This window comes from Mirounga leonina, unplaced genomic scaffold (assembly GCF_011800145.1).
Source record: "Mirounga leonina isolate KUSES-001 unplaced genomic scaffold, KU_Mleo_1.0 Mir_151, whole genome shotgun sequence".
Lineage (NCBI taxonomy): Eukaryota > Metazoa > Chordata > Mammalia > Carnivora > Phocidae > Mirounga > Mirounga leonina.
This window is the reverse complement of record NW_023270377.1, coordinates 107,498,755-107,512,597: the sequence shown is the minus strand read 5'-3', so window position 1 is coordinate 107,512,597 and position 13,843 is coordinate 107,498,755. Positions and strand designations below refer to the sequence as shown.

At 56.7% G+C, this 13,843-nt stretch overlaps 1 protein-coding gene across 11 annotated transcripts in view; it reads left to right on the top strand.

Annotated features, from left to right (window-relative positions):
* Window positions 1-2,672: 2,672 nt before the first annotated feature.
* The window catches only part of BIN1 (bridging integrator 1), a 55,694-nt gene continuing 44,523 nt past the window's right edge, over window positions 2,673-13,843 (top strand). For 10 of the 11 annotated variants that reach the window (XM_035008235.1, XM_035008233.1, XM_035008230.1 and 7 more), the window contains exon 1: window positions 2,674-2,942. In XM_035008235.1, the coding sequence (XP_034864126.1) occupies window positions 2,859-2,942 (84 nt within the window). In that variant the 5' untranslated portion in view covers window positions 2,674-2,858. Of the gene's footprint in view, window positions 2,943-13,843 lie in introns of all 11 variants that reach the window. The other variant, XM_035008236.1, reaches the window with a different exon arrangement.

Below are 13,843 nucleotides of genomic sequence, written 5' to 3'. Positions count from 1 at the left end.
AATGGTAGAGGGAGAGAGAGAAGCTGGGAGGCTGATGCAGGGTCTCGATCCCAGGACCCAGTATCACGACCTGAGCCACCCAGGCGCCCCAAGACTGAACTTTTAAAACCTGTTTATTGATCATTTGAATCTCCAGTTTTGTGAATTGTCCATTTGTGCCATTTGCCCAGTTATATTGGGATCTTAGTGTTTTTGTTGTGAATTGTGAGAGTTCTATTTTATTTTCAAAAATATTTCCCCAGTTTCTAACACTTTGATTTTTTTTATGTCAAATTTCTTTTCATAGAAATACCTTTATTTTTTGTGTGTGCGTGTGATAGTGAAAACAATGGACTATCATGGTAAAAAAAAAAATTAGACATTATAGCAAATCATAAAGCAGAAAGTAAAAATCTCCTACATTCCTACCCTCTTGGACTTGTAACTAACATTTTTGGAGCATGTCCTTCCAAACTTTTAACCTTATATGTTAACAGTATTTTTTGAAGTTTAAAAAACTGAAATTTTTATGTATCCTCAAGCTAGCATTGTTTATTTCAAAATATCTTCCAATGCTTTTGCATTTAAAAAAGCCTTTCTAATCTAGAGATCACATTAAGAATTACCTTGTTTAAAGATGGAGCTGTGTATGTGTGTTTAGTTATGAAGGCCATATAGCATATTACTGAATATTTAGGAAATTAAGAGGAAAAAAATCAGCCATAATGCTTTAACATTAAACACGTCTATTTCTTTTGTGCATGGTCCTTTTGAGTCTTGGATCATGAGCACTTGTATTTATTTTTAGTGGTTGCAAGGATAGTGCATGCACAGTTTTTGGTCTTCTCCTTTTCACTCACAATTATACTGTAAGCATTATTTTTATGTTGCTACATCTCTGTAATGGTTGTTTAGAATGATCCCCCAATGGCCCCTTCGGTCGCTGTGCAAGATTCTATCCTGCTGATAACCATCTAAGTTGCTTCTAATTTTTTTGTCAAGTGATATTTTGAAACACCGAAGTCCAGCGAAGCAGAATCTCCCACTGTTCCCTGGGAGCCAACTGGAATACAGTTTGACTTCTGCCCATTTCCTCCTTTCTTCAGAGGAATGTTGGGAGAAATCACTCTTAGGGAATGGTTAGGAAAACGATAACCATAAAATTAGGAAAAGAGACCATGAGGTAAAAGCACATTAAGCCTTTAGAAGAAAGTTGCTTTAGCAACTCAGGCCGGGTTGTTTAGGTTTTGTTTTTGTAGCTCACGAATTGGTCATGAGTTTATAATAATTTTGACAAAATGCTTTCCATTCGTGCAGTGCTTGGTGTTTTTTCTGGGAAGCATTTCAGTGTCTCAGCTGAGGACTTTAGTGCAGGAAGACCTGGATTTGGATATCTGCTTATCTCTTGTGACCTTCAGCAAGCCTCAGTCTATCTTTCTGCAAAATAGGAGTAATAATAGGCCAGGAGGGAGGACTGGTTAAGATCATCCCCTATGGGCGTTAAGCAGTAATGGGAAGAACCAGGAGGAGTAGCCAGAGTTCAGGAGGCCTTCCAGGCAGAGGGAAGCCAGAACCTTTTACTCCTGGGCCTCAGTTTCTCCATTTGTATGGGCAGGGCTCTTGGTGTATGGTCTGCAAAGCCTTTCCTGCTCCTCCCAGAGACCCCTGCCCTGGCTTCTGTCCATTCTCCTCAGCAGGGCCTTCAGGACTCCTTTCTCCACTCAGCTCCACCAACAGTCCCTGAGAAATCTTCCAGGGCTGTCCCTGGCCTCCAGGACAGCAAAGGGCTGTGGCATCCTTCATAGTCTCTGACATGATTTGGGGGAGGGGTGTGAGTGGGATCAGTAGATTCAATACATATTTATAAATTTCGAATGTGTCATTGATTTGTTGGCAAAGCTGGTTAGCAATAACCTTATCTTCTCTTTGAATAATTATCATCAATCATTTTTTTTCCCCCCCCAGCACGGAAGAGAAGACAGCCCACAGGGTAGTGGTTGAGACCCTGGAACGCAGAATCAAGAGATTTGGTTTCAGGCCTGTCTGTGCCCCATTTGTAAAATGGAAATGATAATAGCACCCACCTCCTAGGGCTGTCGTGGAGGCACTTAGCAGAGTGCCAGGCACACAGTAAGAGCTCAGTAATGTTAAATTGTTATAATAATAATAATAATAATAATCAGCAAATGGGAAGATGGAGCGCCTGGTTGGCATGGAACTAGGTGCCAGGGACAGAGATGTGAAGTTGTCCTAGGGGCCCCCAGAGAACCCAGGTGGAAACCGGTGAGTCTATAGGCCAGGAGGAGGCGGAACGTCCAGCGTGAGGCCAGAGCCAAGCCCCAGGCAGGAGAGTGGGCTCCTGCCGCGCGCTCGCAGCCGGGGCTCTCCGATTCCAGGGGCACGCACCAATCGCAGCACTTAAACCCCGGTGTTTGAACGCACCGGTCTCAAACTGGCCTCCTCTCCCGGGAAGACTGGCATCTTAGTCTCCGCCCCGGGGCGGTGTCATAGGAGCGTCCCAGGAGTCCCACTCGCCGCCGCTCCCGGCACCCGCGCGCACCGCTCGCTCCTTCTTAGCCAAGCGTTCCGGAGCCCGCAATGGCCCTTTAAAAGGCAGAGTCTAGTCCAGAGGGGGCGGGCGGGGGGCACTGACCGCCGCCCGAGGCCCGGCCCCTCCTCCCTGCCCCTCCCTCGGTCTGTCCCTCCCTGGGTCCCCGCGTCGCTCGGCCTCTCGCTCGCTCGCCGGGCGCACGCTCCGCCTCCGTCAGTCGGCTCGGCTGTCTAGCGCGCGGCGTGGAGCCGAAGCCGGGGCCGGACGCGCGGCTAGGGGCTGGGGGCTGGGAGATCGGCTCCCGCCACCGGGCCGGGCCTGAGCCGCGATGGCCGAGATGGGCAGCAAGGGGGTGACGGCAGGGAAGATCGCCAGCAACGTGCAGAAGAAGCTCACGCGCGCGCAGGAGAAGGTGAGCAAGCCCGATCCCCGGCCTCCGCGCGGTCCGGGCCACCTGCCCCCCCTCCCCCTCCAGGGGCTGGTCCTCACCCGGGATCCGGCGCTGTCACCTCCGGACGACCGCGCCGAGGGCCTTCGGGGGTCCATAGGCTGCGGCCCCCAGCGTTGTGGGCGCCTCTCGGGTCCGCGTCTTCTGTCTCCCCACCCCCAGCGGGGGCAGAAGAGGGCGCAGCTGTCCCCTCACCCCCCCTCCCGCGGCTCCCCCGGCTCCCCCCACCCCCAGCTTTGTATCTTCTTCGTCTTTCTGCAGGGAAGAGGCGGCCCACGCTCTTCTCGGGGCGCGAGGTCCAGTAAATCCCACCCTGGAGGCCGAGGGCCCGGAGGCTGGGAGGCGAGGTGGCGCCCCCAGCCCCCCGGCCCCACTCGGGCCACGCGGGCGGGGCCGGCGCTGGGGGGAGGGAGTCTGCCCCTTGTGTCCCAGGGCCTCTCTGCTCCGGGAATCCCGAGGCTGCCCCTCAGCCCTCGGGTGCCAGCGCGCTAGCTCCAGGCCCCTGGGCACTTCCTGAGCCCGCCGTTCCCTCCTCCCCAGCCGCCTCTCCACCTTCTGTCCCCGCCGGCCGAAGGAAGGATCGGGTTTCCTTTCCTGAGAGGTGCCCGAGGCCTGGACGCTCCGGCCCGGCCCCTGGGGAGCACAGCACTGCGCGCCCCACGGGGAGGTGCCTTCGTCCGAGCCTGGGCTTCGCGTTTCCGGCGGCTGGGGAGGGAGTGGTGGCTCCGGCTTTGGGAGCCCACCACCTGGTTGGGGAGCTGGCCCGAAGGAGCTGGGGCCACACCGGGGGCGTGGAGGGCGCCGCAGGAAACCTGACCCCTCAGTGCCCAGAGCAACTGGCAGCAGGCGAAGGGATGGAGCCAGGGCTTCCCCTGGCACCCTGACAGTGCAGGAAATGCAGTATTGGGGGGCGGGGGTCCGCACCCGTTCAGCTTTCTATCCCAAGCCACCTCTGGTTCATTGAATTGGATCACGCCAGCTGCTGACGCCACTTCCCCTGCCGACTCGGACTCTGAAATCTAGGATTGCAGAATCTGCTCCAGCCAGGGTGGTCCCCCAGTGCCCCCCAGCGGAGTCTGCCTTCTCTCCCACCCGATGCTCAGCCAAGAGTGGGAACTCGGGGACAGGCCGGCCTCCTCCAGCCAGTCTGTGGCTGTTTATAAACAATGACTTTTGCAGCTGAGACCTGCGGGTTCTCTAAGGATGCAGCCACGTGATGGGGGGCCAGGGGCTAGAGCTTCCTCAGCGCCTCCCCAAGAGTCCCGCTGCTCATCCTTGTAGTCCGCAAGCTAAGGAGATGGGTGGGTGTGCGTGGAGGTTAGGGCCCTCAGCCAAGCTCCAGAACTGGCCGGCCCCAGCAGCTGTACACCCTTCCCACCGCCCCCACCCACTCCTGCCCCGGCGGGAGGAGGGATTAGAGCACCACAGATAGCTGGCTGGGGGCTGGGAAGACTTCAGTAAGCGCTGGTGGTGGTGGAGGGGGGCAGATGCTGCTGCCGTTGCTTCCTCCCCCCACCCCCCTCCTGCCCAGGACTGGGTAATCCATCTAGGTGCCTGGAGCCGGCAGCTCTGGGCTAAGCCGACTTCCTGCTCCTCAGGGGCTGAGGAAGATGAATGGGAAGCAGGTTAGCTGAGATGAGTTTCCTGCCCCCACTCCACTGATGTCCTACTCTTCTCTGGCTCCCCTTTGCTCTTTCAGTGTCCCCTTTGCCCTGGCTGCCTTGTCTCTGCATCAGCATCTTTCACTAATTTCAGGGGCAGTAGGCATGAGCTGTGTCCCCTCCTTGTAAGTGGTAGTACGTCATCACTGACCCCACTGAGCCTCCTCCCCTCCCTCTTCAGCTCCTGTTCCGTGGCCTGGGCAGTTGGCTGACAGCTGGTCGGCCATGGACACTGGCCTTGGCCAAAGGCTGGCCCTTCCAAGCCTGGGCTGCAGGGGACTGGAGTTGTTTAGTGGTACTGCTGCTCTCTTCCCCTCCGACACTGGGCGCTGGTTAGGAGACCCTCCCCCATCAGAAGTCGGAGAGTAGCCTTCCTTCGGTCCCCTCCCTTGTTGGCCCTGCAGCAGTACCCCCTTCTGGGGAAGCCTGATGCCTCAACCCACACCAGCCTCTCCCCTTTGCCCTCCTGTGGTTCAGAGTCTGTTGCAGCATGGGTCAACGGCTGCCTCCCTAGCACCTTCTGGTGGTGTTCAGGACCCTGTCTAATTCACATTGCCAGTGGTCTCACAGGCACCCCTGCTCCCGCCTCGCCTCGGCCGAATCAATCAGTAATGGGGGCAATTCCAGTTGTGTTGCCATAGGAAGGCATTTCCTGACCAGGGACAAGTGGTAGCTTTGGTGCAGGGCCTGGATACTATCCCCATAGGTAGAAGGGCCTCATCTCTCCTTTTCTTCTTTCCCAGTTTCCCGTCTCAGCCCAAATATCCACCAGGACTCAGAGGGTGACAGTGTGGTCAAGGAAAGCTTACCCTCTGGTGTCTGTGGAGCCAGCTCTCCTGTGCCCCCAGCTTAGTGCGTCTCTCCATGGGTCTTGGCTTGGCATTACCCATCTCATCCTCCCTTGACCCATGCATCACTGGTCTGGGTGCTCTCCCGGAGGGGAGGGCAGATCTGTGTGTGTACCCAGGCATTTACCTGGCCCCAGCAGGTGCCGAGTGACTGTTTATGGACAAACAAGGGCATTTGGGGGCTTGCTTGGCAGCCCTGGTGCAGTCCTGTGGGTGGGCTGATTTGTGCTGTGTTCTCTGCTTTCCCCCGTTCAGCAAACCCTGCCTTGGACATGCGCTGTGCGCCTGGCCCTGGGCCGAGCCCGGGGTGCAGTGGGGAGCGTGGTATGGGTGGTTGTGACTGCTGTGGAGCTTACTGCTGTAAGGTCCCGGGGCCTCTGGCCATGAGGAGGCATAAGAGTATATTGGAAGGGTCACCAGGGTCTGAGCATGGCACTGCACTCCTTGCCTCCTAGCCCCTGGCTGCCCCCAGAGTGCTGGGGTACAGAGCGTGTGCCTGGAGCTTGGGCTCGGGGGCGTCATGAGGTCATCTTCCTATTGCATTTGGCTTGTTGGACCCTCTGTGAATGACTTTATCCATTTTTGGGCCTCAGTAGGGTGGCTGGGCAGAACCAATGTAGGGTGGAGCCTGGGTCAGATGACAGAGGATTAGAGGTTGGCTGGCTGGGCCCCTTGGGGGAGGGGTAGGTGGGGGAGAAGGGACAGCTGGGGTGGGGGTGGAATCTGGCCCGCTGGCCCCTGCTCCTGAGGCCCACTGCTTAGGAGTCCTCATGGAGGGAGGCCAGAGCTGGGCTGATGATGAGCACAAGGAAGAAGGCTCTGGCGGGAGGTGGGAGTGTGCACTCCTTCTGTCCCCTGTGGCAGGCCCTGAGCCTGCTGGGAGTGGGGAGGCCCAGCTGGGAGGGGGCAGGGCCCAGGGCCGGCAAGTTGGAGTAGATGCTCCCCAGAGGGAAGGTGCAATGGCAGTTATTTATAGGACCCTGACACATGGCCATGATGGCACCATGCTCGTCTGGTGGTCAAGGTCTCCTAACAAAGTAGCCGTATGGGCCTCAGCTGGAGCCAGGCCTGTACAACCAATCCTTACCCTCACGACAGCCTTAAGAGGAGCCACGCCATGCGGAAGAGCAGGTGCCCTGGGAGGGGGTCCATCTGGGTCTGCGGGAGGGCCTGTGAGGCACCAGGCTCCTCTCACCTCCCTGCTTCCCCAGGGCCCAGCCAAAAGTTGCTCCTCTCCCCCCACATTCTGCATTTCTCTTTCCTCATCTTGGTGTCCCTCTCTCTGTCCCTGGGTCTCTGAGGACTCTTCCTGCCCCTCTCTTGTCTGTGCCCATACCCCACCCAGTGTCCCCTTTCCCTCAGCCTCTCTCTATCTCCCTGCTCTGTGTCTCTTTCCTCTGAGCTGGCACAAGGCTCTTGCCCCTCTCTACCCTCAGAGCAGCTTCTCCCTGAACCTGAATTATCGGTGCAGGTGGTTGTGGTTCACCTTGCCCGCTGGAGGGAAGGCTTCTGAGCCAGCCATCATTTCTGGTAGGGTGAAAAGGGGACTTGGGGGACATTTGGCTAAGGAATGTGGGCATGGAGAGGTTGGAAACATGGCCTCCAGAATTCCCTGAGCTCCAGTGTGCCCTGGGGGGAGAGGAGTCTCCACTCAGGTGAGTCTGCTGGCTCATGCCGGGGCTCAGGGTGAGGCAAAGGCTGTTTTACCCAGGGGCCTGCGGAGAAGGGTATGCTTCCTGGGCTACATGGGGCCTGGAGAAGGTGTTCTGGGAGGGTCTGTGTGGCCAAGGTGTGGGGAGAGAGTGAGGACAGGAGGCCACTAGTTCACTTAAAGAGAAGGGGCCCAGTGTGTTGGGAGTGGTGAGGGGTGGCTGGGTGGTAGATGTGGGCCAGATTTGATCAAGTCTTGTGGGGAAATCTGTGTATCTCTTGGATTCTCAGAGAAGCCGAGGTTTGAACGCTTCTCCTCCCTTCTTTGCAGATGACCCCGTCAGGGGCCCTCTTCCCACCTCCAATTTCAGGTCCCTGCCCCTGGACTAGGCAGTCTTGATCCATTTTGTCCCTTAGAAGCTGTGTGACTTGGACAACATGAAGAGAATGCTTCTGTCCCTCCCTCCTGCCTTAACCCAAGGCCAGGCCTTGCATAGTTCTGTTTCCATCAGGTTCTAGAATCCCTGGGTCCTACCCTCTGCATTAGGCCTCTTTCTTACCACAGGAGAAGAGACTACAAGGGCGCATGGGAGAGACAACATGCATGGGCTTGGCAGGCAGGCAGTCCTCAGTTTCTGAGGTAGTCCTCAGTTTCCCTGTCTAGCTAGGACCTTGGGCAAGTTGCAGGACATTCATGTATAAAATGGGGCAATAATGGTTCCTCTGCACATATTCATTTTGGAGAGTAAAGCCTTGGACAGGGCCCAGCACAAGGCAAGTGCTCACTAAATGCCCACTCTGTGGGGCAGGGCAGTACAATGAAGCGACCCAGGAGCCCGCTGTCCCTGCCTAGGCCTGCTTCCCTGCGAGTGTCCATTTCAGGCCTCTATAGACAGCTAATCCCTGCTGAGCCCTTAGCTGATCAGGGCTTATGATGCCCCAGTGCCTCGGTGGTGGTGGTGGTGGTGGTGGTGGTGTGTGTGTATGTGTAGACGGGCAGCCTACAGCAGGGGAGGGAATCAGACGCTTCTGGAGTGAATCTTAACTCACCTTCCGCATAAACTCGGTGGCTCTGGGTAAGTATCCCCCCTCTCTCTGGGCTTCCTCATTTTGGCCCTCAGTAAAGTAATGGGGGGTTGCTTATTTATTCTTCTATTCATGAAATGAACATCAAGCACCTACTAGGTGCTGGGCATTCTTCTAGGGACAGGGGATACAGGGCTGAACAAAACCATGCCCTACCCTCAGGGAGCTGAGCCATCAGGGAGGGCGGAGGGGTGGGGGGAAGATGGTAGAGAAGCAAGCAACTGTGCTGGCGGGTAGTGAACAGGAGGTGGCCCTTCACTTTTGCTCAGTGGAGTCTGATGAATGGGCTCAGCCTTTCCTGAGCATCCCAAGTACCCCTGCTGAGGACTCAGGTGGGGCTGTGAATGTGGGTGCTCACACAGTTCATGGGATTGGCCAGGGGGAGGCTGAGTGGAAGCTTCTGGTCTCCAGGTAAGAGGGCACCTGGGGGAGGAAGGCTTTCTGTTGGATGCCACTCTGGTATGTTGTGTTTTTCTACAGCCTCTTTGGCAAGTCTCCTTTTGGGATTAAAGGTACAAAGAAAAGGATGCCAATGCTAAAACCACTCAGCAGGTCACTGACAGAGGACAGGCCTGGGCAGCTTCGGAGGCTGGGCAGGGGCTCTGGATGTAGGATGGGAAGACAAAGGCGGGGGGACCCTGAAAGAGGAAGAGGGAGGCACCGAAGATGGCCCAGACTTGGGGGCAGGCTCTTGGAAGACTTTTGAGAAAGCTGAGTTTACAAAACTCTCCCCAGGCCTTGCTGCCTTTGGGTAAGTCTTGTTCACCTCTCTGAGCCTGTTTCCTCACCTGATCTAGACGACATATGCCACGGAGCATGCTGTGCAGATTAAGTGGACTGAAGTGGAGGACAGGGCTCATCATTTCCCAGAGGAGCTGGTCTTGTGCCGTGGAGGGGGCCCTCTCATGGGAACTGGCTGGTACCTGGGGCCCTTGGGGCCTCTCCAAAGAGACTGCCACCTCCCAAAGAGGCCACCCACTTGTGGACTGGGCAGCAAAGCTGGCTCCATGCTGAGGGCTGACAGGGGTCAGTGCTGGGCAGTTGAAAAGGGAAAGGCAGGCTCTTCTTGCTCCAAGGGAAGCCTTTGTCAAATATTAACTTAGTGATAACAGCCATGGTTTATTGTGTACCTGCTGAGTGCCAGGTGCTTGGTAAAAATTCTCATCCCACTGCAACCAGGTGAGGTCATGCTGATTCCCATTGAGCAGATGAAGAAACTGAGCCTGAGCAGTGGTGTGACTTGCCCATGGGCTCTCCCAGTCAACTGTCTGGCTTACCACGTCTCTGGTGGAGCCATGCAAATGAGATATGAATCTCTAGTGACCCTTCCTGACCTCTCCTGATCAAGAAGGCCTTGTCTATTAGGGGAATCATTTGACAGGTTTGGGTCCCCAAGACCTTCTTCCTCCCCCATTAAAGGAGATTTGAGGGCCCTTGTCCCCCACTGGATCCTCACCTCATCAGCCCCATTGGATCCCCATCATGACCTTTACCCTTTTGAGATGTGTGGTGGGCTCTGGGGTGAGGGGCTGGCCTGAGCTTTCCTGATGCAGTCTAACACAAGAGTTTCTGCAAGAAAATGAGGACAAAGGAGGCAATGTGGTGTGTATGTGAGTGTATGTTTTCCCAAATATAAAAGCCGCATCCAGTTCATTCAGTATAAAGAAACCATCTTTATTCTGAGAGTCTGTCTCCTTTTGTTTATGTTGTTGCAACAGTGTTTCTTTTATGAAATGATGTTAATACTAGTTATTTTTTAATGTTCTTGGGGGAAGAAATAGTCATGCAGTTGAACACACACACACACACACACATACACACACACCTTTTCCTGGAGTGGAATCTAAAAGTCTGGGACCCACTGCCCTGGGGGAGCTTGCTGCCCATCCTTGTGGACTGGCTGTGTGGAGTGGGAAGGCAGCTCTCCTGGGTCCAGGCTTGAGTCTGGCCCATGGTAGCCTGGGGCCAGCCTCCTAGAATACCTGCTCCCTGAGGGTGGGTGCTGCTTCCTGCGGTGGCTGTGGCTTCTCCAGCTCAGCGCGCTGTGTGTGCTCACAGGGATGCATGGATTCTTCAGGCAGGCCTGGCAGAGGCCCGGGAGATCCCCTGGGTTTTCGGGGTACAGGGTGGGTGGGGTAGGGCAGCTGGGGCTGTAGGATTTCAGGCCTTCAGAGAGCAGAGGAGGCCATAGTGAGAGCTGAGGGCTTGGAGTCGGATGGAGGGGGGCCCCTGCCCCCCTCCACAGGCCATTCGGAGGGACTCAGGCATCACAGCAAATACCATCTCCCACAGTAAAAGGGCCCAGGACTGTGGTGGAGCTTACCTGAGCCAGGGGCTGCAGTGCTTGGGCCCAGAAACTGAGGTTCTCAGGAGTGGGCAGGGGCCTTGCTGGGGAGCCCTGCCTGGCTTTAGGCCAGATGCCAGAGAGGCCTTGGCCTGAGCCCTCTGCCAGAGTCTTCTTCCAACCTGAGGCAGCTTTGGGTGACAGAAATGCCAGGGATTGCTGACCTGGGGGCCTGCGTGGTTTGCTGGACCATGACTTCACTGTTAGGGCCAGTGAGAGGCTGCCCTCAGACCCATTTCCACCGTACTCTCTGCAGGCCTTCTTCCCTCCGCTTCCTGGACCTTACCTTCAACCCTGCTGCTCAGCAGATGGGGTGGGATTGGGGCCCCAGCGTGGGCCAAGAGTGGGAGTTGGAGCCTGGCTACAGACAGTGGCCTCAGGGCACAGAGAGCCATGGTGCCCTGGGGGTGGGCCTTTGTGCCTCCCATGCTGTGCCCAAGCCTGGGGCCATGGGCCAGCCCCCCACCGCTGCCTCCACCGAAGGGTGGTGAGCGGCAGACATGCCCGCCTCTGCAGGGTGAGGGCCGCAGTGGCTCTGGGCTGAGCCCCCTGGGCTGGGGAGTGAGTGGGCAGCAACAACCACCACAGGGAGGGACGTGTACCAGCTGGTGTGGGGCCAGGGCTCCGAGGCCTTCTGGGCCCCTGCAGGCCTCCCTGTCCTGGAGATGCCAGGGTGTCTTCTTAGGGATGTCCCTGCTGGCTCCTTGTTTCAGATGCCTCAACTTACATTGAATTAATTCTCTCAGGTTGGGATGACCTTATTTATTCTGGCTGTCATTCCCTTGTTTGTGGCTTACCCACTGTGGCCCAGGATGCTGAGGTGCTGAGGGTACTGAGAGAGAACCTGCCCCTGTCCTCAAGGAGCTCCCAGAGCCCGTCACAGCACTGGGGAGAGATCGAGGCAAGGGTGCTGGTGCTAAAGAGCTTCTCATCCAGCCAGGGCAATCAAGGAAGTCTCCTCGGAGGAGGAGGCACCTGAGCTGGGTTTGAAAGGCAGAGGAGGTGGGTTGTGGGGAGGGCAGGGACGTTTTTGGCAGACTGGGTGGCTGGACTTTTCCAGGGTGGCTGGAATGTGTGTGAGTGAGGGTGGTCGGGATGAGGCCCAAGACCGAAAGGATAGATGGGGGAGAGCAGGCCCTGGAGGGCCGGGAGGGACCCCAGGCCCCTGTGTGCCTCAGCCTGCTCACCTTTCTTCCTCATATGTTGCCTGAGCAATTTGTCTGTTTGTCTGTCTTCCAGTCTGGGCTTAGCCGAGAACCCGGTGTGTCACTGTCTAGGGCTGAGGGAGCCCCTGGCTTTCTGAGGAAAAGGAGACCCACCCAGGGTGAGGGGGTGAGTCCTGAGTCCCCTAAGGGAATGACCTCAGGCTTGGCCAGGGTAGGATCCAGGTGTGCCCAGGAAGGCACAAGGGGATCTTGGGTCGGGCTGCCATCCTGGAGTCTACCCTGTCAGGGCTGGGATCACAGGGGCTGGGTGATGTCTGTTTCCCAGGCTTGCTAGAAAGGCACAACATCCTATAGTCCCCACCCCACATGTGTACTGCTTCTTTGTTTTGGGGCCCCAAGGTGACACTGAGGGGGGGTGACACCACTAGGCTTGGAGAGCCTAACAGCTGGGAGGGGCCATCAGTGCATCAGTTCACCCCTCTTCCGGCACTCCTGTGTGCTCTGTCCTTCGTGGCCAGGCCACTGGTCAGATGGCCATGGGGGGGCGTCCCCTAGCTCCTGGGTCAGAGCAGGGGAGGGTCCTCAGAAGAGGAGGGTCCTCAGGGGAGGAGGGGTCATGCCAGCGGGTGGGGGCCTCTGGCTGTAAGCGCAGACTGCTGGGAGAGGCGTGGACAACAGGAACAGTAATGTCGGTAATGTTGTACGGATGGAGGCTCAGGGGGCAGCGCTGGCTGGTGAGGCACGTTGGGGTTTCCACTCAGGCCTGAGGCTGGAGGAGCCATCAGAGGCTGTGGGGCCGGAAGGGGGATCGGGTGACGGTAGAGCCTTTGTCAGACTGGCCCCTTTTCCAACAGCTGCTGCTACTTTCTTTGGACCCTTTGGTCAGCTCAGCCTCTCCTCAGGACCGTCGCCAACATGCCTGAGCCCTGGACGAGCCTGGGCCTGCCATTGGGCACTGGGGACAGACCTGGCACAGGAGACCTGGGCCGGGAGAGGCCCCTCAAGGGGACCCCCGCTCCCCACCCACATCTGCCATGGCGCCGCTAGTCTCTGCTCTGGGATGGCATCCACTCTGCCAGGACATGTTAACTATCTTGGGGCCAGATCTAGGTGGTGTGTGGATGCAGGTGCTAACCCGGGGCCCCGGAACATTGGTAGCTGGGCAAGGACAGAGGACAGATCGAACCGGGGTTAAGAGGTGTGTGTGGGAGGATGGAGTGTGGCCCCAGTGACCACTTGCCTCCTCTGCGGTCCAGGGCAAGCTGCGCCCCTCTTTCCTCCTCTGTACATGGGAACAAGAGTTCCTGCCCCCACGGGCTTGTGGATAGGGCCCAGGAGGAAGTGATGTGATCAATGCCTGGTCCCTGGTGGGTGCTGACACACGGGTTTTTTCCCAGGGAGCATCTTGGGGAAACCCCTGAGAACCCACAGGTATGGACCATTCTGGCTTTTGTGTTTTGAGCTTTTTGTTTTGTATATGACAGGATTCTTGAAATTGAGCTGCAGTGTACCTTTTTTCCCTCTTTTTTCCTGTACTGGCTGAAAAAGCTTAATTGGGAGGGGGTGGTATCATCTCCTCCAGGAGGGAAGTCAGAGCCCCCTGAGCCAGAGCCCCGTTGAATGAGGTTGGGGAAGGACACACGGTTCCAGGGGGGCTGTGCTTTCAGGGACCAGATGCGGGGCATGGAGCGGGGGACAGAGGTGAGGGGTCTCCCATCATTCATTTACTCTGGGACCCTGATGTGCAGCAGAAGAGCACAGGCTTGAGAGACCTGGCTTGAACCCTGGCTGGGCCTCCGAACCCCAGCATGCCCATCTGGGAACTGAGAAACCTGAGATCCTCTTATCAAGGGAGATAAGGTGAACTCTGCTCGTGGCAGAGCTGTGTCTCTGCTGGGTCCAGCTGGCTTTAGAGGGTTCCGGGGGCGGGGGTGGGTGGGAAACACAGTCTTCTTATCTCTGTGGCATTGTGTAATTCTATGAAGAACCCTCACACCCACCTTTTTTCATTTGATTCGTTGTCTCGCTGACCTGTGAGGTAGGCAGGACGGGATTATGGTTCCATTTGGCAGATGAGAGCACTGAGGCTCAGGGAAGCCCTGGGATTTCC